Source organism: Thalassophryne amazonica, chromosome 7 (assembly GCF_902500255.1).
Source record: "Thalassophryne amazonica chromosome 7, fThaAma1.1, whole genome shotgun sequence".
NCBI classification, from domain to species: Eukaryota; Metazoa; Chordata; class Actinopteri; order Batrachoidiformes; family Batrachoididae; genus Thalassophryne; species Thalassophryne amazonica.
In genome coordinates this window covers 72,153,199-72,180,430 of record NC_047109.1, presented here as the reverse complement: position 1 = coordinate 72,180,430, position 27,232 = coordinate 72,153,199, and the positions used below count along the sequence as shown (strand labels likewise).

The 27,232-nt window shown below is 43.1% G+C and overlaps 1 protein-coding gene across 1 annotated transcript in view; it reads left to right on the top strand.

Moving 5' to 3' along the window:
* erfl3 (Ets2 repressor factor like 3) overlaps positions 1–27,232 on the top strand; it is a 151,616-nt gene that overhangs the window by 120,233 nt on the left and 4,151 nt on the right. The window contains exons 3-4 of the mRNA XM_034174423.1: positions 25,767–25,882; positions 26,027–27,183. Coding sequence (XP_034030314.1) covers positions 25,767–25,882; positions 26,027–27,183 — 1,273 coding nt within the window. The remainder of the gene's footprint in view (positions 1–25,766; positions 25,883–26,026; positions 27,184–27,232) is intronic.

Genomic DNA, 27,232 nt, shown 5'->3' with positions numbered 1-27,232 from the left:
TGGGGACAGGGCTGGCTTTGCTCGGTCTCGTACCCGCTGTCAATCACATCATCATGAATATTTCATTTTGATTTTGTTTAAAACGTCAGGGTTGCCGTTTGCTTTGTTTTTCAGTTGTGTTTTGTTCCTTTTGGCACTCCTGATTCGCAGGCTTTTCTGTGATGGGAGAAGTGCAGGATTATTTGTCCACCTTTTCTCGACGATTTGTGACTTTGTGACTTTTAATTCCTTCGTTCATCTCTCGCCGTGTGTCGTGTGACTGGGCACTAAGGCTCATAGTTAATATGTTGCCTCCACCCAAGAGGTAACTGTTGGTAGTTAATATGTTGCCTCCACCCAAGAGGTAACTGTTGGTTGTCTGGTTGTTCCTCAGGATTATAGACTCATCATGAAGCATGGTGGAGTACTGTGGCAGGGTCGAAGGAAGAGCACATTAAAGGGGAGGGAAAAAAGAATATCTCAATTTAGTGTGGTTAGTGTTTGTGTACACGTATTTACTCTGTTGATATCTAGTTTATATATATTTCAGAGGCGACAGAGGGAATTAAAATTCTCACTCATGCATTCAAGAGTTTACATGTTCTGGATTTAGAATTTAGACTTGCAGAGAAAAGTAAAGTGAATGGAGATAATTATGGCCTTCTTGTGTATTTATAGCGAGTCTGTCCTGTGGAGCTGTGACAGATTTGGATCTTAAAGTGTTTATATATAGCAGGTGTTACTGATCACTGGTGGACTGGCCTGAGAGGGTAATTGTAAACAGCTTTTTTCCTGAGGAGGTGCACCTGTGTGTCTTCATTTTTTTACGGTCAGGTTGACTCATTTGTGGCTATAAATTGAATGGAGACACCCTGTGCTCAGAGTGAGATGGGTGGACAAGAAAACGGAGGCCTGTGATGTCACGTGACTTGAAACCAGAACTCTTGTCAGTCTTTCACCACAGCAAATAGTGGAATTTAAACATCTCCACATGCACAGCAATGCTGTAGTAGTGTGGCAAGAAGATTAATGGCACAAAAGATTAATGAAAAAATAAAAGGTGCACAGGCTCACATGTGCACGGTCTCCATATGGCAAACTGTTGGAGAGGAGGCCACCTCGTGTACTTCATATGGAGAAAACCTGGACTCCGCTAATAACGAAAATGGTGGAATGTAGCAATTAAAATACATGCAGACAAACTTCAAACAGCACATTTATTTTTATTATTTTTACCTCAGTGATCTTATGCTTTCCTGTCTGCTCTGCACATGGTGGAAACTCCCTTTACCACGACGTGGTGTGTGTGTGTGTGTGTGTGTGTGTGTGTGTGTGTGTGTGTGTGTGTGTGTGTGTGTGTGTGTGTGTGTGTGTGTGTGTGTGTGTGTGTGTGTGTGTGTGTGTGTGTGTGTGTGTGTGTGTGTGTGTTGGCTTTCCGTTGAGGGGACACAGCCTCATTCCATGCGTCATCATGGACTCCCGCTCCCACGGCCACTGTGAAATCCCCACTCCTGTTGAGAGGATTACACTCACACTGTGCACGTGTCTTTGTGCTCATATGCACACAATTGTACGATGAAAGGGTGTAGACTGTTGTTCCATTTTGTTTTCCTGTAGTATTTTATTTCACAATCAGTGCATCACATCTGTGTTTTTGCTGGTTTGTTAATAGAATTAGAGAGGAAAAATATTTTTTGCAAGCCTGACTGAGTGAAAAACCTGGCTGTGTTGCTGACATGAAAATTTAAATCTAATAGGCTCAATGACGAGCTGGAGCCTGCCTGCGACAGTGACTGCCATTGCCTAAGCAACCAAGCTAATTCAGCCACCGAGATCTGGCCACTTCCAGGTCTGTAGATCTCGAAGAGTGCTGCCACTACAAACTGGATCATTCCAAGCTCTATTAACAGCAGTGGAAGATGGTCATCCTCGCTGACCATCCCTGGTGCCCACTAGCATGAGCAACCACAAGCTTGAAACAGTGTTTCATGCAAATTTGGTGATGTTTTCTTGGTGTGACATGCAAGAGGTAGCATGGAATTTTGAGGTGCTTCTGCAAAAAAGGAGCAGAGCAACAATGTTTAAGACTTTTTTAAACACTGGAGGATAGAATATTTTTTTGCTTTGACAGACTTATGGAGCCTAAATCATGAGCTTTCACAATTTGTATGTCAAAATGTGTAAAACATATTACACACACCAGGTTTTTATTGTTCTTGGCTTGACTTGACTTATGCTGTGATATTCATCAGGCTTTGCAGCCTCAGTTGTTAATTCATTTTTTACTTAAAATCACAAGAATGTCCAGTGGACTTCACACACACCACAGCATTCTGAGAAGGAAGATGAAAAACTCCCACAAACAGGTGTGCAGTAATTCTTGCGCTATAGCCTAACATAGTATTAATAGATGCATAGAGTAAATAGTGAAATTTACAAAAGAATGAATTATACGATTAAAAGGTTGATCAAAATTGTTGTGCAGTTAATGAATGAAATCTACAGTGCTATTTTCATCATGTTGGGGAAAAGGACAGCCGTGTCATAGTATTGATTATGGCGAGGGAGAATGTGTTTTCATTGATGGTGCATCTTCTGTTTGAGGTGCGGCTCCATCAAGAGGTGGGAGTGGGTGTCTTCTTCTGTAGGCCTCCCGTCCTGGACTCCCGGATTTCCTGTATATTTGTATTGTCAGTTGTCGGTAGCATGGCCCAAGCAGAGGGTCACCCCTTTGAGTCTGGTCTGCTTGAGGTTTCTTCCTCAAATCATCACAGGGAATTTTTCCTTACCACTGTTGCCTGTATGCTTGCTCTAGGGGTTGGTAAGGTTAGACCTTGTGTGAAGCGCCTTGAGGCAGCTTTGTTGTGATTTGGCGCTATATAAATGAAATAAATTATTATTAAACTGTAGTTCCCCTCATACATCTCCCACACACTGATCTACAAAGGCCAAAAAAGGGAAACCAAACCTGTTGCCAGTTGCTGCAAGATGCTGGTTTATTGGCCATAATAATTGCCCAAACTTCAAGAGAATGCAAGGACCCGCATCTTCCAGTCAGCAGCCAGAGTTGGCTCTAACCTGGTCAAAGGTCAGCTGCACTCACAGCTGGAAAATATTAACAACACATCCCACATACACAAATTTGCCAAAGGCACATACAACACACTATTTATCCCAGCATGCTTGGGTACACATATTCTGCAGTTTCCACACAGCTGGAAATTCTTCACCACAGTTACAGAATTCTCCACCGAATCGTACATCTAATTTCCAGATAATTTCACAGACAGAGAAATGTGATCGATAATGCACACTGTCTGGCTGCAGAGCTACAGCTGGTCCTGTACCTGAAAAGATAGAAAGCTGGTAGACTTGCATTTATACCACTAGCTCACCAGTTACCTGTTACTTAACACTAACACTGACTATTACCAAAGCATCTGGAAGGTTTAAAGTTTGTATTTATCTGCAAACTACACTTTGAATGGTCCAGACCTTTTATATTTGCAGGTAAAATGTTGGAAATTCCAAAATTGATTTAAAGTTGGGTGGGGGGGGAGTTGCTCAAAAAATAATTGTTACACATTACTCGCTACTTTAAAAATAATACATTACTACTTCTTTACTGTCTATGGAAAATAAATTTTGCATTACATAGAAACCAAATCTTAAACCTATCTGCACTGCACACACATAACAAATTTCTAATATAAAGAAGTGTGTGTGTGTTTTCTCTCTTTCTCTATTTTTTTGCAGTTTTACAGTTTAACACCCCTGTCACACCTTGACAATTTAGCCAGCGTATGCTGACCGTATTAAAAATACTGGAATATGTCTAATAAGTTATGGGTACGTTTTATATAAGTTAGGAGCACATTGAAGCACACTCATATATGTCGTAATACAACTGTACGTCGAAAGATTTTGGGCATGCACAATATTTTTGACGTATGCCAGCGTATGTCTTATACATCCCACATACACGAGACATAGGTTGCAGGTAAGTTATGATTGTTGACATACGTTTCTAAGTTACTCATAAGTCGTAATATGTCCATTGATGCTGTCCATTGATTGGTTGAATAACTGAAAGCTCCAGTCCTCATGCAAACCATTAAAACCATCCACACAAAGCGTAAATATCAAGTCTTAATCTTACCTGGTTTCAGTCGGATTCATCATCACAGCCCAACAAAAACTTATCTACATAAAGAGTCCTGATTTTAGAAAACATCATCTGAAAATACCTTAGTGCCTTGTCGTGGCTGAAGAAACGTAGCATTTTAAAAGAAGTACTTCTGTGTTTTGTCTCTCAGCCTGAACCAGAGAACACTGGCGCTTTGTACCACAACAAGAAAATTAACTTATTTTAAAAGTTGAAAGTCACAGCACCTCATTCACTCACGTCAGTGTTTACCACAGACATCAGTTGACTCTTCAGCATTCTGCACACGAAAATAAATCCCATGATCCGCCAAGTCTAAAATAAAATTTTAAAAATGTTCTTCTGTTTTCCTCCGTATGGGCAGAGGGGGGGAGACCGCGCAACAGCGTAAACGTGCTCGATGACATGCTCATCAGTATTTACATGCACCTCCTGCCAAACAAAAGGGTTCTGCTAGCAGTGGAAACGCATACCAAGCCAGACTTATGGCCCAGTCACACGGCACATGACGATTCCTGAACGAAGGGAAAAAGTAAAAAAAAAAACGTTACAATTTGTTGAGAAAAGGTGGACAAAAGAGCTTTTATCACAGAACAGTCTGCGAAGCAAGAGCGCAAAAGGGACGAAAGAGGAACTTAAAACCAAAGCTCACGATCTCAACGAAACGCGCCTGGAGCCACTGCTGGAGAAGTGCGTGTCTGCTCCAGCACTCGGCGCTGGAACGGAGCTCATAGCGCCTGAGTCCTGGAGAAACTGCAAACAGAATTTGTGGAGATGTCGATGGACCACCTGCTCTGGTTCCTTGTCTAGAACAAAAGAGGGATCATCTCCATCATCATCAGAATCCACACTGTCTGTCGACACGATGCGTGCTCCGTCGTGCTCCAATTAAAAAAAAAAAAAAAAAAAAAGTGTTCCGTGGTCTGCTGTATCACAGTATTATGTTCTAAGACATATATATTTATTTATAACAGAAAACTGTCAAAAGGGAGAATAAATATAAATATAAGTGTAAAGATGATTGAATATATCAGTGCAGTAAATTAATCAGTGAGTGTGAATGCGCACATGTGCGGTTATTCCACCAGCTGATCACTGATCCACAACGTGAATTCTTCCTTCCAGAACAGCTCTTTATATCATCATTTTGATTCATCTGCCTGTTGCCACATGTACAGAAGGACTGGATTGTCATTCCTACACTCATATTGTTATAGTTAATAAAAATAATAAGCGCAGGCAGCAGCTCCTGCTGCCGCTGATGCTGCATTCAAGTACCGTGGGAAATTACACAACTTTTTCATTGTTTCATATTCAGCAGTTGCTTGTGGCAAAATAATTAATTATATCCACACAAAGATTAATTCTGGCCTATGTAATGTGCCTGAGCCCATTGAAGCTGCCCCCCCACACAGATAAAAAATCCAAGCAAGCAGGCTGAGTTTGCCCTGTAATTTCCGACGGTACATGAATGCAGCAGCAGCCTCAGCGATCACAAACCGGCTTCTGCTCTGTGTGAAAACGTTCAGCTGCTCCAACGAAATCAAATTAAACAATAACGTTACAAAAACTACACAAACGATTAATAAACGTCAAGAACGACAGCAAAACGAAACACAGACGAACTGAGGTTTTCGTTGCCCTTCGTTCAAATTTTTCAAATTTTTTTTTTTTTTAAATCCTGACGAAGCGCCCGCTGCAGGAATGAAGCTGCGCGAAGGTTAAACGATGTCAACAGTCAACGAAAGTCCAGATTTCTTGTTTCGTCAGGGCTTCGTCACCCTTCGTTAAGTGCCGTGTGACTGGGCCATTAACTGTTCCGACCCATACCATGCCGTGCAGTACCAACCTGGGCTGCTCTGTGGAAACGGGGCTGTCAGCATACGCTGGTTAAATCATTATAGTGTGACAACTGCATAACTTATTCAATGTATCCAGCATATTTCGGGGCATTTTTCATACGCCAGCATACGTTGGCTAAATCGTCAAGGTGTAACAGAGCCCTATGAGATCTGGTTGTGTTCTGGTGCATGCAGAAGAATGACGAAGCTGTTTAATCCGCACATTTTGCCTCCACTTTGACTTATTTTTCATACCTGCATGGTCTCCTAAATACTCCATCAGAATGGATGTGCTGCTGTTTCTTCACCCATTCTCTTACTTTATGAGCATAAATAAAGTACCAATCACAATCATAATTTTTTTTACACCTGAAATGAGAAACACACCGTTCCTTTTAAAAAAAACAAGAGAGGTGGACACTTAACACGGCTCAATTACTTTCAGCACACGTTTAAAACAGAGTTGGGGCACACTTAATATGTTCTTTAAATGAGCGATCGTGATGGCGTTACTATTTTCAGCTTTTGCTCATGTCGGGTTCCAGATAAAATGCAATTAGCAGCCATGCTCACTTCAAGTACATAAATATGAATACATTTTTATTCATGGTTGTGAATAAAATATGAATGTTGTCTTTATCAAACTGTAAAGAGTATTTATATTTATATATAATATAATATTTATTTATATAGCACATTTAACAACAAAAACGTTCCAAAATGCTGCACATACAGTAGAATCACGATAGATAAAACCCCAATAGTCAAGAAATAATTAAAAATAAGAAAATTAACAATAAAAATAACTAAAATGTGCAAGATAAATAAATAAATACATACAGCCTACAAAAGATAAAACCAATAAAATCTACCAAAATAAAAACAAAACCAATAAAACAGAGGACCGCACAACTCATGCAGTGTTAAAAACCAGAGAATAAAAGTGGGTCTTCAGATGAGACTTAAAACACTCCACTGTGGGGGCTGTTCGGACATGGAGGGGCAGAGCGTTCCAAAGTCTGGGGCCAGCCACAGAGAAAGCCCTGTCCCCCCTGGTTTTAAGTCTCGTCTTGGGTACCACAAGCTGGAAATGGCCCTCAGACCTCAGAGCACGTGCAGGAGGTCAGTGATATATTGAGGGTCCATTCCATTCAAAGCTTTAAAAACAAACAATAAAATCTTAAAATCAATTCTAAAATTAATAGGAAGCCAGTGCAAAGATGCAAGAATTGGGGTTATGTGCTCACGCTTCCAGGCTCCTGTTAAAAGTTGCGCTGCAGTGTTCTGGACTAACTGCAAACAGGAAAGAGCTCGTTGGCTAATGCCGAAATAAAGTGCGTTACAGTAGTCCAGACGACTTGAAATAAAAGAGTGCACAACTTCTTCAAAAAGGTTGAAAGATAAAAACGATTTTACCTTTGATAAAAGACGAAGATGATAAAAGCACGATTTCAAAACACCGTTGATTTGTTTATCAAATTTTAAATCGCTGTCTAGCTTGATGCCAAGGCTGGTGACCTTGGGATGTACAAAATCCTTAAGAGGTCCCAAGTCAACGAGGGCACTTCCAAACAACATAAACTCTGTCTTGCCCTCATTAAGTTTCAAAAAATTCTGTGACAACCAAGCCCTGACGTCACACAGACAATCGAGTAGGGGTGTCAGGGGGCAAAGGCTGTTTTTAGCGATAGGCATGTAGATTTGACAATCATCAGCATAAGAATGGTAGGCCACGTCATGTTTTTAAAAATCTCTCTGAGTGGGAGGAGATGCTCAAAGCGCTTTACAATTATGCCTCACATTCACCCCGATGTCAGGGTGCTGCCATACAAGGCGCTCACCACACACCGGGAGCAATAGGGGATTAAAGTGATTTTAGGGGATTAGTGATTTTCCAGTCATGCGGGGATTTGAACCGAACCGAGGATCTTTTGGTCTCAAGCCCAACACCTTAACCACTAGACCATCACCTCCCCTGAATGCACAGGAACAGGCGTTCATCTCTCTCTCTCTCTCTCTCTCTCTCTCTCTCTCTCTCTCTCTCTCTCTCTCTCTCTCTCTCTCTCTCTCTCTCTCTCTCAGAGGCATTTTTAGACCAATGTGACTTATACTCTGGAAAATATAGTAAAATTTCAAATTTATTAATTTATATAGAGCCAATTTGCGATGAGTTCGAGGCGCTTCAGGCGGCATAATAAAAACAGAGAAAACTGAATAAAAATGTAAAAACACAATAAAAATATAAAACCATAAAAGAACACAAGAATAAAAACACATCATAACACAATAAAAACTAATGATAAAACAAGGAAAACAAATGAGTCTTTAAATGTGATTTAAAAGTCTCCACAGTATCCGACTGTCGTATGTGTGCCGGGAGATCATTCCACAGAGCAGGGGCACGGTAAGAGAAAGCTCTGTGACCAGCAGACTTTTTATTCACCCTGGGAACACATAAAAGTCCTGCACCCTGCAAACGCAGGGCCTGAGCTGGTACATAAGGCCCTACCAGGTCAGCCAGATAGGGAGGCGCAAGTCCACGAACAATTTTATAAGCCAACCTTAAAATCCGATGCTTGCAGCAACAGGAAGCCATTGCAGGGATGCCAAAATGGGTGTAAAAGTGGTAGTCTGGCAGCAGCATTTTGAACCAGTTGAAGACCCCTAATGCTGGACTGCGGTAAACCAGAAAACAGAGCATTACAATAGTCTAATCTAGAAGAGACAAATGCATGAATCAGAGTCTCAGCATCAGCTATAGACAGGTCTAACCAGTCAAGTTCTCATGCTACATGTTCATGTTGCATTCAGTGGAATCCAGTAAACATTACACACTCTGTAGTGAAATTACGGGATTCTGAACAGTAAATCTTTTACATTAGTGTGTTATAGACAAATGTAATGTGTAACAAATGTAAATGTTACTTTGTAACTCATGACACTCAACACTGGTTATGAAATGTTTAACACTGCGTTTGTCAGAAAACAGTAGTATGTGGAATCATTAACCTCTGCTATGTGATGGACTTTACTCGTATAGCTCACCAGGCCTCAATTTTTAGGTGAAAAGGGTTCTTCACAGCAGCCTATTGTTTAAACAGCAAAGGGAGCAGCCTGGGACAGTCCCACTGTAGAACTTTGTGTTCAACGTATGTTTGTGTGTGTTGTCTGTCCATTGTCTCTGCATAATATATGTGTTCCCTGTACGTGGGCACCATGTGTATCTCATTGTGACGGACTGAATGAGCCCTTTATTTTCCACGATGGCAAATTTTACACAAACTGCTCAGAGTGCGTGCTCTCTCCCACAGAGCATGTGACACCTCAACTCATCGGACCCCCCCCCCCCACCCACCCACCCAAACACATCATTCCCTGTGTACTGACAGCAAACACTTGTTAAACCTGGCTCCTCTATGTTTAAGTGAGCCACATGCACAAACGCACACCTGAGTGTGAGCAGCTGGTGTGAACAGGATCTGTTTGGTGAGCGCACCAGCCAGTGCTGACGAAAGAGGCAAAAAATAAACACAGGGCTCACGGGGTGCATTGTAATCCCAACTTCCTGTCACAGTCAGCGCCTATTTACAACTGAACAATAGGAAGGGCACAGTCTGTGCACACGCACGCGTATGTGTGAGTGCCGTTCATTTTCGGCATTCACATTTGTACATGCGACATAATGCAGATTATCTTAGTGAGGTTACACATACACTGTACTGTATCACGAGCTTAAAAAAGTTTTTTTGTTCATAAAGAATGCCTCCAGAAAATCACTGATTAATTGTGCATTGTACAAATATATATGTGGTATGTGGTTCAGTGTGAGAACTTGTGCCTCACTACAAGAATCTGCACAAATGAAGCTGTGTAAAACCTCTGCCAAAAATCAACATGTGGATCCATACCAGATTCACTGCAAGCAGCAAGGCTGGAAGAATCACACAAAATTACACTCAACAAAAATATAAACGCAACACTTTTGGTTTTGCTCCCATTTTGTATGAGATGAACTCAAAGATCTAAAACTTTTTCCACATACACAATATCACCATTTCCCTCAAATATTGTTCGCAAACCAGTCTAAATCTGTGATAGTGAGCACTTCTCCTTTGCTGAGATAATCCATCCCACCTCACAGGTGTGCCATACCAAGATTCTGATTAGACACCATGATTAGTGCACAGGTGTGCCTTAGACTGTGCACAATAAAAGGCCACTCTGAAAGGTGCAGTTTTGTTTTATTGGGGGGGGGGGATACCAGTCAGTATCTGGTGTGACCACCATTTGCCTCATGCAGTGCAACACATCTCCTTCGCATAGAGTTGATCAGGTTGTCAATTGTGGCCTGTGGAATGTTGGTCCACTCCTCTTCAATGGCTGTGCGAAGTTGCTGGATATTGACAGGAACTGGTACACGCTGTCGTATACGCCGGTCCAGAGCATCCCAAACATGCTCAATGGGTGACATGTCCGGTGAGTATGCCGGCCATGCAAGAACTGGGACATTTTCAGCTTCCAAAAATTGTGTACAGATCCTTGCAACATGGGGCTGTGCACTATCCTGCTGCAACATGAGGTGATGTTCTTGGATGTATGGCACAACAGTGGGCCTCAGGATCTCGTCACGGTATCTCTGTGCATTCAAAATGCCATCAATAAAATGCACCTGTGTTCTTCGTCCATAACAGACGCCTGCCCATACCATAACCCCACCGCCACCATGGGCCACTCGATCCACCACATTGACATCAGAAAACCGCTCACCCACACGACGCCACACACGCTGTCTGCCATCTGCCCTGGACAGTGTGAACCGGGATTCGTCCGTGAAGAAGACACCTCTCCAACGTGCCAAACGCCAGCGAATGTGAGCATTTGCCCACTCAAGTTGGTTACGACGACGAACTGGATTCAGGTCGAGACCCTGATGAGGACGACGAGCATGCAGATGAGCTTCCCTGAGATGGTTTCTGACAGTTTGTGCAGAAATTCTTTGGTTATGCAAACCGATTGTTTCAGCAGCTGTCCGAGTGGCTGGTCTCAGACGATCTTGGAGGTGAACATGCTGGATGTGGAGGTCCTGGGCTGGTGTGGTTACACGTGGTCTGCGGTTGTGAGGCTGGTTGGATGTACTGCCAAATTCTCTGAAACACCTTTGGAGATGGCTTATGGTAGAGAAATGAACATTCAATACGCGAGCAACAGCTCTGGTTGACCTTCCTGCTGTCAGCATGCCAATTGCACGCTCCCTCAAATCTTGCGACATCTGTGGCATTGTGCTGTGTGATAAAACTGCACCTTTCAGAGTGGCCTTTTATTGTGGGCAGTCTAAGGCACACCTGTGCACTAATCATGGTGTCTAATCAGCATCTTGATATGGCACACCTGTGAGGTGGGATGGATTATCTCAGCAAAGGAGAAGTGCTCACTATCACAGATTTAGACTGGTTTGTGAACAATATTTGAGGGAAATTGTGATATTGTGTAAGTGTTGCATTTATATTTTTGTTGAGTGTATGTATTATGTAGAAGATTAGCATTCCAAATCTAAAATAAAATATAAAAATAATAAATACACTAGTCTTTAATTTGCTTAACAGTGATTTATTAGTTTGCAAAGGTCCCTGGACAAAATAAGAACCGTCTGATCATTGAATAATCAAAATGTTTTAATGTGTTTTAGTCACTGTAGAGCCTGCTTTGTTTTTCACATACTGTAATCTTATTACACAAGTAGCAGTAGCCTTAGTGGCCACCAGGATGATACAGTTAGCAACAAGGCTTCACTAGCAACTTCATAGGCCTGTCTGTCTTTATTTTATCTTACGATCATTGTGTATGTTAAAAGATAGTAGCATGGCCCAAAATAGGAGGCACACTGGTCCTCATCTGTATCTGTCAAAACCCAGAATTTAAACCCTGAATATGGAGTAGGTTTTCTGGAATTGCTTGGGGAAATATTGCTGACCGAATGCGTCCATCGGTCTATTCTCGCTGTGCTAATCGCTGGAAAAATTTACTAAAAGTAGAAACATGAAGTAATGCAGACAGATAACACATTCATCAGACAGTTGTCGTATAACTGTCTTTACGACTTGGACATGTGGGGGAATCCCAAAGAGTGAATTATGACTGAGCAGTCAACAGGGGAGATGTGGTACAACTTTCTCTGAAGGGTCTCTGTAGTCACATCCTCTCAAACAAGTTGTAGTCAGGGAAAACTGTTCCCCACTTTGGTTTAGCCATATTAGACAGCAGTGACATTTAAAACACTACTTTATTGTAGACTTCTTTTGGAATAATCACACTTTGAATTAGGGCCTTATGCTTGTAAATTTGTTCTTACACTGATTTCAGACACAGTATTTTTTTTTCTGGTTTTTGATCATAGCGTTCTGCATGTCAGGAGGACTGGGAAATTACAACCTTGATCCTTGACTTCACACACACAGAAAAGGACTGACTTGATAGAAAATATCCTGTGTGTTTCCCTGAAGGCTTTGATGAAATCCATGCTTGCATTGATTGTTAAATCTTCTTCCCTGGTTAAACACAGTGCAGGATAAAGCTGCATCTCCTGGGCGCTACCTCCTACGTGTATGCACATGTATCTATGCATTTCACCATGCCAAAATAAGACGAGAGTCAGCGTCAGGGAGACGTGCGTGCGTGTGTGTGTGTGTAAGGCGAGTGCGGTGGGCAGCTAAACACAGGCACTCAAAGAATCTCTTTCTTCTCTTTTGAAGTGAGTTCAAATGCTCTTCAAAGACTGTACATATGACGGGTCAGGATGGGGGTGGGGGGTGGCAGGGTGACACTCTGGAAAGAGAATGACTGAGCATGTGCTTTAAATGCTGCTTCAGTTGCTGCAACTTTGGGATTACACACATTTGTACTGCGTCCAAGTTGGTTCAACATTCAGTGTGTTAAGAGCTCAAGTGTACAGCCAAGTATAAAGTATGCATGTCATTTGTCTTTAACACAGCCACGTTTTCCTCCCTCCCATGTTTAATGAAATGAGACGCGTCTTTCATCAGGTTCTGATGATGGTTTCACAGCTGGAGCTGCTCGGCTCTGTAATGCCGTTATTTTTGAGTTTCTCTGCGATTATTCATAGATAGCAAGCCCAAATATCGGCAGTGCTTCTTTGCAGCCTGTGTTGATTTTAGCAAAGTGTTTAATTCAGTTGACTTGTCTGGGACCGGTTTCATGGAGCAGTCTAATCTTGTTTAGTCAAATAAACTCACTTAGTTGACTAATTTTTTGACGTTAGTCGTTGCACAGAGCACTTAGTCAGCTAAATTTCGCATTACCCAACTAAAGTTTTTAGCCTGGTACCGAAGAAGCTAATCTTATTTTAGTCAACAAAACTTCAGTGTCTTACCTCAAAAATGGCAGATATCATGTTCCACCACTTGATGGAACACTCAAGAACACCCCTACATTGCTCATATTCCTCCAAAAGGAGATCTTCCTCCGCTTGTGGTCATGGTTGTAGCAGATGACTGTCATGATGTATTTGTGACAGTTCTTACATTAGCCACTGGGTGTCGCTATTACACTGAGCATTGTTGTGTGCACAAAAAGACTTGACGGAAGTATAGAAGAAGAACTGCTAGGCTAAGAGCTAAGCACATCATTTTTCAGTTTGTATGTTTCCGTAATTGTTAATAAAGGCAGTTAACAAAACAAATGCTGGTTAGTTCATGACAATGGCCAACCTGGAATTAAACAAATCTCTTGTGCATTGGAGGCGTTTCTTGGCAACGGCGCTCGCGAGGCCACTATGCCCATGAAATTGTTGTCAAAAATATTGGGCTGCTTTCATGAAGTAACCTAATCTTTCACTCTACTAAACTTCTTAGTGGGTTACAGTTTGTCACTCAACATTATCCATCTAATCACCATTTTACATCGATGGCTAAATGTGTAGATTACCTGTCTTACCTTAGTCGACTGTTTTCACAGGCATAACGGCCTTGCGCATGCTGTTGCCAAGAAACGGCTCCATGCGCGACAGTTTGGTTTACTTCCAGGATGGTTGTTGTCATGAGCTATCCAGCCTTTGTTTCGTTAACTAGCTTCATTAACATTTACAAACCCATATGAACTGCAGAATGACGTGGTTAGCATTTAGCCTAGCAGTTTCACTCTGCATTTTCTTCTTCTACACTTTCGTCAACCTTTTTGTGTACACAATGCTGCTCTTCATAACAGTGATGCCCGGTGGCTCGTGTGAGAACTGTCACAAACACATCATGACAGTCGTCTGCTGCAACCACAGCCAAAAGCAGAGGAAGCTCTCCTTTTTAAGTAATACGAGCGATGTAGGGGTGCTTTTGAGTGTTCCATCAAGTGGTGGTAGATGGTAGCTACCATTTTTTGAAGTAAGACATTGAAGTTTTATCGACTAAAATAAGATTAGCCTCCTCTGTATCAGGCTAAAATGTTTATTCTGGTAACGTGAAACTTCGAAGGACTAAGCGCATTGTGCAACAACTAATGTCAAAAAACTAGTCAACTAAGTGAGTTTATTCAACTAAACAAGATTAGACTGCTTCATGAAACCGGGCCCAGATCTCAGAGACATTTTGAGAAATTACTGAACGTCATAACCAGCCTATACAGGTGCTGTTAGTGCTATACAGACCAAGAGCAGAAACTGTAGTTTTACCAGTGAAACCTACTGTTCTTCAGGGATGTGTTCCAGCTCCTGCACTCCTCTTGCTTCTCCCAAGCAAAAAAGAAGGAGCTAAGAGATTATAAAATGTCAGAGTCCAAGACTCATCACTGTTGTTTTTCCTTATCAGCACTCCTCACCCTTAAACATTAAATGTTATTTATGTTATCATCTTCAAATACATCCTGCAGTGTATTGTAGTACAGGTTCTTAGGGGCCACAATTGGGACAATTGTTCACATTTTAAGAAAGTGTGAACCTTCTCCCACTCAATCTTTGGGTTATAGCAGTGCTTCTCAATTATTTTCAAGCAGCAGGTCACCCCTTTGAGTCTGGTCTGCTTGAGGTTTCTTCCTCAAATCATCAGACAGAGTTTTTCCTTACCACTGTCGCCTGTGTGCTTGCTCTGGGGGTTGGTAAGTTTAGACCTTACTTGTATGAAGCACCTTGAGGCAACTTTGTTGTGATTTGGCACTATATAAATGAAAATAAATTGAAATTGTAATGTCATTTTTCATTATGACGATCCAGGTTGAAGAGTGATCCCACTTTGGACGATATACAGTCCACATCTGTATTTTCCCCAAATGGAAAACAGAGAAAACTGACAACAGGCTCTTTGGAGGCAAAGTCAGTAAATCGCCTGTCAAATTCTGACAAGATGCTCTGCACGTGATCATCATAACGTGCACTTTTAGGCGCCACAGTCTTTGTCCTGGTGCTGAAGTTCTGTGTCCATAAGGTGGAAAGTTCTGCAGGTCACACTTGCAACCTGCTTGATAGCACATGTAATTTGCTTTTAAACTTGCTTTCAAATCCAAAAGCTGTGCATATTCAGCATGGTTTGACATTTAATAAATTCTTTAATTTCAGGCAGAAGACCGTTCCAGAAATTTACCTCTGCTGAGCCACCTAACATCTGTGTGCAGTAGATGTGTGTCTCCTCCAGCTGCAAACAGAATAAATGCATCCTCAGACTCCTGGCCTGAACAGAACACTCCAGTCTTGTTCCCCACATTCATCACTCCTCATATTTATGGACCATGAATCATTGTGCTGTTCGCCGACTTTTCAATTTCTGGACTTTTGGGCGAGCAGCCAGGTTAGCATTAGAAGTTAGCATCGTATTTCTTGTGAATCGTCTGAAATGCCGCTCAAAATTCTCTTTCTTCAGTAAAGCCAGATTTACATTGCAGATAAGACAGAAGGATTTGCCATTTGAATAAATGAATAAATAATCCAGGATGAAAATTATCATTTTTCATTTCTTGTCCACCATCTTCTTCTCTGGCGTTTAACAGCAGCTGGCATCCTAGTTGGTGCATTGCTGGCACCTGCTGCATCAGTCTGTTATAGCAGCACTAAATCCTCTCAGGTCCAATAATAGATTTTTTTTTTCATGCAATCGACCGGTCAATCGCGATCGACTGGTTGGGAACGCCAGCTCTAAATACTCGTTTCTCACAGTAGGTGCTGTTGTTGTTCTGATCTACTATTCTTACATGCACGTTTTTGTATTGTCACCTGCAAACATTGGATAAGTAGTGTTTTTTTCCTGATCATGATCAGCACCCAAATGCCTCATTGCAGAGGATGGCAGTGACTCTACCAGGCAATGAGAGGCCTGTATATTACCTGATAATTGATAACATCCGGGAGATATTAACTCAGTTGTGACCCAAAGTGGTTTGGTGAGGTGTCGGGTGCGCCAAAGTGCAGCAGCAGTGCATGTTGCTAACCCTGTCCCAAGCCCATCTTCTAGTCTATTAATTATTGCAGCTCTAAATGATGGAGGGTGATTATTTGACGTGTCTTCGGAGCGGTTGTATGTCAGCGTCGTTGCCATCCAGGACCCACAGTGTTGCCTAGGGATGGGTATTGAGAACCAGTTCCTTTCGGGTATCGTTAAGAAATTATTCGATCCACTGATATCAATAACCTTTTTGCTTAACGATTCCCTTATCGGTCCTTCAGAGTGGCCATTGTTTTTGGGAGTGTTTGTCAGGAAAATGATCATTTCACTACATTGATTACAGACCCTGCAGCGGGTCTGTAATCAACTTTTCTGCAGCGCGGCTTTGCTTTGAACCTTGAACCAATCGAAGCAGTGATTCACAGATCAAAGCAGTGCTTCGATCTATTGCTTTGTTGATTCATTTTTTTTCTTTCGCTTTATCTTAATTTTCCCCTGCTAAAACCCTAAAGAGCATATGTCTGTGAGTATTATTTACTTTTTTTTATGTTAAACCGACCTGTTATGCTCTTTTGAAACAGTTGATAGATGTATTTTATAACTTAAAAACGGGACCGATGCTAACGCGTTAGCATGTCTATGGCATTCTCAATGTTAAAGTTAGCATTAAGCAGTTGCAGCTGTCAGCACTTTTGTGTGAATTTGTTTTCTGTATAAAAAGCTGTTGTCGTAAAAGAGTCAAATGTATTACAAATTGTAATATTTTTTAATTTATTTTTGTTTATATATTAATAATAATAGCAACCACAACAATAATAGTAATAATAACTAATCTAATGATTAGTTATTATACGAGGGCTGTCAATAAAGTAACGGTCCTTTATATTTTTTTCAAAAACTATATGGATTTCATTCATATGTTTTTATGTCAGACATGCTTGAACCTTCGTGCGCATGTGAGTTTTTCCACGCCTGTCGGTGACGTCATTCGCCTGTGAGCACTCCTTGTGGGAGGAGTCGTCCAGTCCCTCGTCGGAATTCCTTTGTCTGAGAAGTTGCTGAGAGACTGGCGCGTTGTTTGATCAAAATTTTTTCTAAACCTGTGAGACACATCGAAGTGGACATGGTTCGAAAAATTAAGCTGGTTTTCAGTGAAAATTTTAACGGCTGATGAGAGATTTTGAGGTGATTCTGTCGCTTTAAGGACTTCCCACGGTGCGAGACGTCGCTCAGCGCTCTCAGCCGCCGTCGTCAGCCTGTTCAAGCTGAAAACCTCCACATTTCAGGCTCTATTGATCCAGGACGTCGTGAGAGAACAGAGAAGTTTCAGAAGAAGTCGGTTTCAGCATTTTATCCGGATATTCCACTGTTAAAGGAGATTTTTTTTAATGAAAGACGTGCGGACGGGTCCGCGCGTCGGGACGCAGCCGACACGGTGCGGCGGCACAGGAAAAACACCTCCGTGTTGATAACCATTTGTAAAATCCAGGTGGCTTTGATGGCTTTCAGTGGAGTGAGTATATGAGAAATTGTTTAACAGCAGGACATGTTCCAACTTGTCTTTAAGGCTTCCAACGGAGGTGTTTTTCCTGTGGCGGAGCGTCGCGGCGGCTGCGAGCCGACGCTGCAATCCGTCCGCACGTCTTTCATTAAAAAAATCTCCTTTAACAGTGGAATATCCGGATAAAATGCTGAAACCGACTTCTTCTGAAACTTCTCTGTTCTCTCACGACGTCCTGGATCAATAGAGCCTGAAATGTGGAGGTTTTCAGCTTGAACAGGCTGACGACGGCGGCTGAGAGCGCTGCGCGACGTCTCGCACCGTGGGAAGTCCTTAAAGCGACAGAATCACCTCAAAATCTCTCATCAGCCGTTAAAATTTTCACTGAAAACCAGCTTAATTTTTCGAACCGTGTCCACTTCGATGTGTCTCACAGGTTTAGAAAAAATTTTGATCAAACAATGCGCCAGTCTCTCAGCAACTTCTCAGACAAAGGAATTCCGACGAGGGGCTGGACGACTCCTCCCACAAGGAGTGCTCACAGGCGAATGACGTCACCGACAGGCGTGGAAAAACTCACGCATGCGCACGAGGGTTCAAGCATGTCTGACATAAAAACATATGAATGAAATCTATATAGTTTTTGAAAAAAATAAAAAGGACCGTTACTTTATTGACAGACCTCGTATACAGTTTTAGAGAAAGAGACAAAAATAACCTGAATAAAAACCACCTAACAATGAACATACATAAATAAATACATACATACAGAAATAAATAAGTGTTTCCTGTGAACACCTAGTGAGTCTCACACCTCCACTTCATCCCTGTCTTATTTAAGTTTAATGACAATTTGTTTTGGTCAAACCACATTTTCAATGTGTTAATTTCTTCAGTGGTTTCCTCCAGAACTATCTGCCAAGGTAGAAAACTGCTGCATCCTAGTAAGAGCAGAATACTACTGGAATGAATTTGAATAAGGAATGTTTTTTTGTTTTTTTTTTTCCTCACCAAAATGGATGCTGCACTCACTGCAGTTTGTCTGGAATAGTCCCAGATTGCGTTTCAGAGCTTCTAGAATTCAAACATTTTCATGCAGGTGGTGTTGGGGGGTAATTTTGGTTTCAGCTTTTTTTGTTTTTCACCACTTTCATCCCTGAATATGTCAATCATGAGTCACTTTTGTGCGGATTAAAGTTACTAACTGGGATTCCTGTCTGAGAAAGAAACGAGAATCGTCCTCTGTTCTGTTGACACAGCTCCAAATGCTGCGTGGCTCTCTGCCAAGTCAAGTTAGAATGATAGAGTCCAGTCATAATTAATAATTTCAAAGTGAAATGCCGTTTTGTTTATTTTTATTTATGTCCAGAGATCAAGGATACAGTGACCAATTTCATATTTATTTACTTTAAGACTCAATGAAATACATAGAAAACCTGTAAAGCCTACTTTTAGTACAAAATTCACAAGAGGTATGGATAAGGGAATCGATAGTGTTGCCATAGTGTAATGGTTGCAGCAGCACATGACATCAGTGCCAGACATGGCTTGTCTAATCGATGAACATTATTTGTTTTTTGGATAGTCACATTAGTTGGATTTAATGCTGCGTTTACACATAACGACGACAAGTCACGAATGCCACGAAGTACACATTCTTGGCCGCTGATCACGAATGTGATTATTCGGGGCAGAGGCGTCAGGTGTCCTCAGGAACTGCTACAACCTGTTACCACACGTTACGATTAATGGCGCGTGTTGCTGGAGAATTATCAGGAACCATTACGCACGGTCAAGAATAGTGTTCCGCATTGTTGCGCGCTATAGCGCATCGTTAAGTTCTGTCACGTTGTGAACGAGATGAATTGTCTCCACACACACACACACCCATATTCATCCAACTGAATTCAGATTGCTCCAGTTTTTCAGAAGAACTTTGTGACTGCATGCGTAGTTGGGCTCTGTGCCATGGAGTGGTGCAGAGAGGAGGAGGAGGACAGAGCCAGATGTGTGGCTTCATGCGGGTCTCGTCTCGCGCATTTTCCCAAACATCAGGCACATGCAGCAGGTGGAACACCTGCAGGAGTGCGCTGAAGAGCACTGAAATTAGTCTTTTAGCTGACTTGGTGTCAGCAAACAAACTGAATGTGATGCAGCAGGGTTTAATTGTGCGCGCGCTTCTTCCTCCACCGGACTGGAAGAGGTGCAGAGATGTCTGGCTGCACGTGAGTCTCCTCTCGCTCCCCTGGTTCCTCTGGCTCAGACTCGTTCTCCTGCTCATCGGTTACAACAGTAGGTGGAACACCTGCAGGAGCGTCCTGAGGAGCTTCAGCAGGAACTGTGGAACGACACTTGGAGCCGAGTTTAATTGTGCGCACATGACAAAAAAACTGATTCTTCATGGCGCGCAGTGAAATGTGACGCCGCGTTACAAGTCGTGTCAAAACTTGACAGTTTCCGTGTCACTTCGTAATAACGCATGACAGTTTGGGCTCCAATAACCATCACAGGAACCACTACGAATGTTGTCACGTTCTATTAAGAATTGATACTCATCAAGATGGATCAGTACGCTTAGTTGCGACCTCTTCGACGTGAGACGAAATGAGGGTGGTGTGTGACATTCGTGGAAGATTTTTTGACAGGCAAAAACATGCTCCACGAATATCAAGAATATCACGCGCCAACACGTGCTATTAAGAAACCTATTCAGATGCGTTAAGTCACATTAAGAATGTCAGGAATGTGTCACGAATGACAGAAAATGACATTCGTAACGCGTCTTGCTTATGTGTAAACGCACCTTAAGAAAAGGCATATTAGACATCAAAAGAAGCCAAATGGCAGTTGGCTGTGAAGTTTGCTTGACATTAGTTTCAATCAAGCAGAATAGAAATTCCAAAAAAAACAAGTTGGACATTTGCACTGAACTTTTGGCTGCAGTGCAGACCAGCTTCTTGATTTTGCTGTCATCAGCTAATGAAATCAGTGCTATTGTGGTTGTAATTGTGCCTTCCTGTCTGTCTTTGTTCGTCCACCTCTCCTCCCACTGCTCCTCTGTGTCGTGAGTGTCTCCCCTAAAGCAGAAATTACATACTCCTCGGTGCCTGGTGTAAACAGTGTTTTCAGCAGTGCAGACCTGTCCTGTCTCTTTCTCTGTCTCTTACCCTTTTCTCTCACACCGACTCGGGGGGGGCAATTGAAAAGCACAGGGGTAGAGAGTGAGTACAAGGAAGGTGAGGTAGGATGATATATGAGAGAGAGATATCAGAATGAAAGGGTGGCTGAAGAGTGACGTGAAAAAGAGCAACAGTCTGTGCCCAGAGCGAAAACAGCCCAACAAGTCTGTGTAATAAGCATAATAAGAGGGGGTGAAGGGCGACACGTCCCCACCACCAGACAGCCGCACACGCCGCCGTCTGGATAACTACCATTCAGAGTAATGACGGTCAATGAGCTCTGATTAACTTGGCATCACCTGCAGCAGACCAACAGCCCCGACTTCAGACAGCGCACTTCACTTGTTTCCTGCCAGTATACACATGTTGGATGATGGTACGCCCGAGCGCGGTGCCACAGAAGCGCGTCGACAAGGAGATGCGAGGAGCAAAGTGCAGTCTGATTAAAACTGGTGTTTAACACGGAGCCATAGAGAATGATTTGTTGAGCGTGGCAGACACGAGCTTGCCCCCCCCCCCCCCCCCCCCCACAACAAACACACCTTCTTTGTTCCTCTATCTCATCCTCCATCCACCCGTCTATCTGTCTGTCTGTCTTCCTGAGCGTGCGCACATTGGCAGCCAGAGAATCAGAGGTTACATAAACGGGAAGTGATTTTTAGGGGAAAAGAAAGCAGCGATATTACATAAACAGCTGCAGCAGCGCAAAGGTTAATAGACATGCAGCCTTGTACCGTAGGCAGAAGCCATGGGATACAGAAAGGCTGGGGGAAAAAAAAAAAAGAGGAGAATGGTTATTACATAAACAGATAAAGATGGAGTGAATTATTGGTGGCTTTGCTTTGGTGTTACATAAAGACATGGCTCCATCCAGAAATATGAATGACAGAATGCGGTGTGGCGTGGTGCAGCGTGTGGGTGATGCTTTGACAAAATCAAGCCTTAAAAGACAGTTGGGACACATGGTGACCTTCCTTTGGTGAGCTTTTAAAAATGCACACATATTTCACTGAAAGTAACACAAATTGCACGCATCTGTGGACCACATGAAGAACTTTGTTATAAATGTGTACAGTTGTAGCTCCATCACTGCACCGCTCAGTTCATCCACTGCTTCTCATCCCCCCGGGTTCTGCTTTGTGTAAATGTCATACAACACTCTGTAATATCTATCACTCAAGCCGGGGGGGGGGCGGGGGCTGACATGAAAGCCCTGTGCTTATTAAACTGTGCCATAGTGTCAATGACTTCAAGAACAGATAAAATTTACCCTCCCTTTTGGCATCCTGTAAGTGTCTGGAATATTTTAAACTGGGATTGTAAATCCTCAAAAATGAGGACCCTGAAACTTAGATGCAAGTGAAGACACTCACAATTAAATGGGATATTTTGCCCTTGAGACCTCCCTTTGGTGGCACTACTTACCTCATAGCAAGTTTTTGACATGTGTGGGTGAAAAACTTAGATCTACACATAACAAGCAACAAGGAATGCAAACCCACACAATGCAGGCCTCTTCATTAGCATAAAAGCTAGCTAACATGGCGGCAGGCGTGAGTCACCCATGTCCCCTTCCCAAGATGTAAGCGAGCTGGTCACAGTAAAACAATGGATTTCACTGCGGAAAATCACCGGACCGACATAAAAGGCCGTATAACAATGCTGACACAGGCATCATCTCAGTCGCTACAAGCATCTTTGGGCACACTACAAGAAGAGGAGAGCTCCTTTAAGAATCATCTCACCAAAACCAAAACACTTGTGGAAGAAATCTTTAAGAGGCTCAATTTGAACACCTATGTGAAAAGAACTTCCACCCATTAATTAATAAGATGAGGGCAGATAACTGGCAGAGTTAATTCTATCAAGAAGACTATCCTGCCGCATTTCTTGTATTTGTATTTTAGTGTTTTTGCCTAAAAAAAAAAAAAAAACTTGTTATAGCTTTAGATAAGCATATTTCAGAGTTCTTATGGGGTGAGTGATGTGATGATGTGAGTAAAGTGATGCTACAAAGACTCTGAGGGTGGACTCTCTCTCCCTAACTGCAGAAAGCTAAATCTTGCTCTCTCTCCTCCCTCCCAGCACTGGTAACTTCTAAATTGCCCCTCTATTTAACACAATATTCATCCAACCCTATTGTAATCACAATATTAAAAAATTCTGATACAGTTTTGTGCTCACTTTGGGTTCAGAGATTTATCCACTTTCACTCCCATTCATACGACAATCACCTCTTTCTGCTATCTCTCTATGGCTTTAAAAAATGTTTTTTAATTTTGGTCAGTTGTACATTGGTGGGGTTTTGGAAGGTCTGGTGACATACTTGAAAAATATAACATCCCTCAATCTCACCTGTTCCGCTACTTCCAAGTACGGCATTTTGCAAAATCTAAGAATCCCAATTTTCTAATATGCCTCAGAACTTGGGGTATGACACAATTCTTAAAATGTCACCAAAGCTAAAGGGATTTTATAGAGAAAATGAATGCTGGTGCAACACAGATGTTGACGTAATTAAATTATTTATTGCATAACAAAGGCTAATGTTTCGATGTACGGTTGCATCTTCATCAGAGTCCACGTTAGCCTTTGTTATGCACCTTAAATAAATCATTTAATTACGCAGACAGCCGTGTTGCACCGGCATTCCTTTTCTCTGCATGTTTCATCCTGACCTGGTTGCACTGGAATGCTGTGGCTGGTAGAAGTGTGGAGAACTTTCCCTTCTCTAAAGGGATTTTTATATCCCAAATTTCTAAAATTATCATCTCAATTACTGATGCTAAAATGGTCAAAATCAAGATAAAGTGGGTAAAAAGAACTTGGTTTGAATATACCAGACCCACTTCTGAATCAGGCCCTAATTATGGTTAACAAAAGCTCAGCATGTACAAAGCTAATGTTATTCAATTCAAAGTACACTCAACAAAAATATAAACACAACACTTTTGGTTTTGCTCCCATTTTGTATGAGATGAACTCAAAGATCTAAAACGTTTTCCACACACACAATATCACCATTTCCCTCAAATATTGTTCACAAACCAGTCTAAATCTGTGATAGTGAGCACTTCTTTGCTGAGATAATCCATCCCACCTCACAGGTGTGCCATACCAAGATGCTGATTAGACACCATGATTAGTGCACAGGTGTGCCTTAGACTGTCCACAATAAAAGGCCACTCTGAAAGGTGCAGTTTTGTTTTATTGGGGGGGGATACCAGTCAGTATCTGGTGTGACCACCATTTGCCTCATACAGTGCAACACATCTCCTTCACATACAGTTGATCAGGTTGTCAATTGTGGCCTGTGGAATGTTGGTCCACTCCTCTTTAATGGCTGTGCGAAGTTGCTGGATATTGGCAGGAACTGGTACACGCTGTCGTATACGGCGGTCCAGAGCATCCCAAACATGCTCAATGGGTGACATGTCTGGTGAGTATGCCGGCCATGCAAGAACTGGGACATTTTCAGCTTCCAAGAACTGTGTACAGATCCTTGCAACATGGGGCCGTGCAACATCCTGCTGCAACATGAGGTGATGTTCTTGGATGTATGGCACAACAATGGGCCTCAGGATCTCGTCACGGTATCTCTGTGCATTCAAAATGCCATCAATAAAATATAAAATGCACCTGTGTTCTTCGTCCATAACAGACGCCTGCCCATACCATAACCCCACCGCCACCATGGGCCACTCGATCCACAACATTGACATCAGAAAACCGCTCACCCACACGACGCCACACACGCTGTCTGCCATCTGCCCTGAACAGTGTGAACCGGGATTCATCCGTGAAGAGAACACCTCTCCAACGTGCCAAACAGCAGCGAATGTGAGCATTTGCCTACTCAAATTGGTTACGACGACGAACTGGAGTCAGGTCGAGACCCCGATGAGGACGACGTGCATGCAGATGAGCTTCCCTGAGACGGTTTCTGACAGTTTGTGCAGAAATTCTTTGGTTATGCAAACCGATTGTTTCAGCAGCTGTCCGAGTGGCTGGTCTCAGACGATCTTGGAGGTGAACATGCTGGATGTGGAGGTCCTGGGCTGGTGTGGTTACACGTGGTCTGCGGTTGTGAGGCTGATTGGATGTACTGCCAAATTCTCTGAAACGCCTTTGGAGACGGCTTATGAGGTTGAGGGATTTAGCATTTTTCCTAAAACTGGAGGAAATTAACTTTTCAATACGAGGATACCCTGAGAAATTCAAACTCACCTGGTGTCCAGTCTTGTAGTATTTTGATCGTTTGAAGACTCTCCTTTTCTTTTTCCTTTTAGTCTGTTTTTTTTCCTCTCTTTAAAAAATACACTCTCCTGTGCTTTCTTTTTAGTTTATGTTTTCAGGTAATACTGTAGCATGTCAGTTGTTAAAGTGTGTTGTTTTGTGTGTTAGGAAGATTTTGATTGAGAAGAGCTAAGCTGAGAAGAGCGCAAGGGAGAAACATTAAAAACCATATGCCGTATGTTATGTTGTTGCTGTTACTTTTTTTGTGAATAAAAATAAGTTACAAAAATATTTAATGGTGTGTGTGTGTGTGTGTGTGTGTGTGTGTGTGTGTGTGTGTGTGTGTGTGTGTGTGTGTGTGTGTGTGTGTGTGTGTGTGTGTGTGTGTGTGTGTGTGTGTGTGTGTGTGTGTGTGTGTGTGTGTGTGTGTGTGTGTGTGTGTGTGCAGAGCTGGTATGTTGATGCTGCATTATTTTTGCTCCCTCTCAGATACTACTACAACAAGAGGATTCTTCATAAGACCAAAGGCAAGCGGTTCACCTACAAGTTTAACTTCAATAAGCTGGTTTTAGTCAACTACCCCTTCATCGACATGGGCTCCACCGGTAAGCCTGCACCGTCTTGCTGTGTGCCTGCATGCCTGCTCATTTTCAGATATCTTCTAATCCTACTGTAGGACAGCATGATTACACGGGACAGCCCTGTGTGTTTAACTTTTTTCTTTCTCCTCCCCACCTTGCCGTCTCTAGGGAGCAGTGTTCCTCAGAGCGCCCCTCCTGTTCCCACCGGGGCAGGGACCCACTTTCGATTCCCTCCTTCTACCCCTTCTGAAGTTTTGTCCCCCAATGAGGATCTGCGCAGCCCCAGTGGCATGTACAGCCCCGTTGCCCGACGGATGGGACGTGGGTCAGTCAGTGATTGCAGCGACGGCACCTCTGTCAATTCTGAGGTTGATGAGGGTAATACCGGGGCAGGAGAGGAGAGGGGGGGAGAGAGGGGTATTAGTGCAGGAGGAGGACCTGGTGGGGGAGGAGGAGGTAGCTACCGGAGCATCATCCATCCGCGTCTATCTCATGAATCCCTCTTCCGCATATACGGAGGACCAGGCAACCCCACTGGACACCCGGGCTCCCGTGGCGCCACAGGGCACCGTATCCACCCAGAGCCTCTTTCACCCTTCCCAGTGTCTCCTCTCACAGGCCCTGGAGGAGCTGGTCTTTTAGCCCCTCCACTGTCTCCTGCACTGTCAATGACACCTACATCCCACCTCCCATACACTCCCTCACCTACACTGTCACCCATGCTAGGGTCCCACTTCTCCTTCAACCCAGAAGACATGAAGCGTTACCTGCAGGCTCACACCCAGTCGGTGTACAACTACCACCTTAGTCCCAGAGCGTTCCTCCAGTACCCCAACATCATCATCCCTCAGCCCCACCGGCCCACCACAGACAAGATAGGCCACACCTCGGAGAGGGGAGCAGCGGACAGAGCGGACAGAACAGCAACAGCAGGGGGAGGAGAGAGAGGAGTAGGAGAGTGGCACCTCCATCCGGCAATGGCTCACTCCGCCCACCATCCCCATCCGCCTCACTCCTCTCACCCTCACCCCCATTCCCATCCCATCCATCAGCCACTCCACCTGGGTGAGGAGCCTCCACACTTGTCTCCCTTCAAGTTCAAGCTGCAGCCGCCTCCGCTGGGCAGGAAGCAGAGGGAGGGTCAAAGCCAGAATAAAGCCAGACAGAGCTCCCTCTCCTCAGGATCTGGATCTATGTCCTCCACTTCTGGCCTGGGGTCCTCACTATCATTTGGCAGTGATCTGAGCTCAGCAAGTGGCTCGGGTCTAGTCTCTGCTTCCTCTTCAACACAGTCCCTGAACAGTGCAGGCCTTCCTAAAATAAAGGTGAGACACAGACCCAGGTATTTTTACTTGGACTCTGACTTGCTCTGCA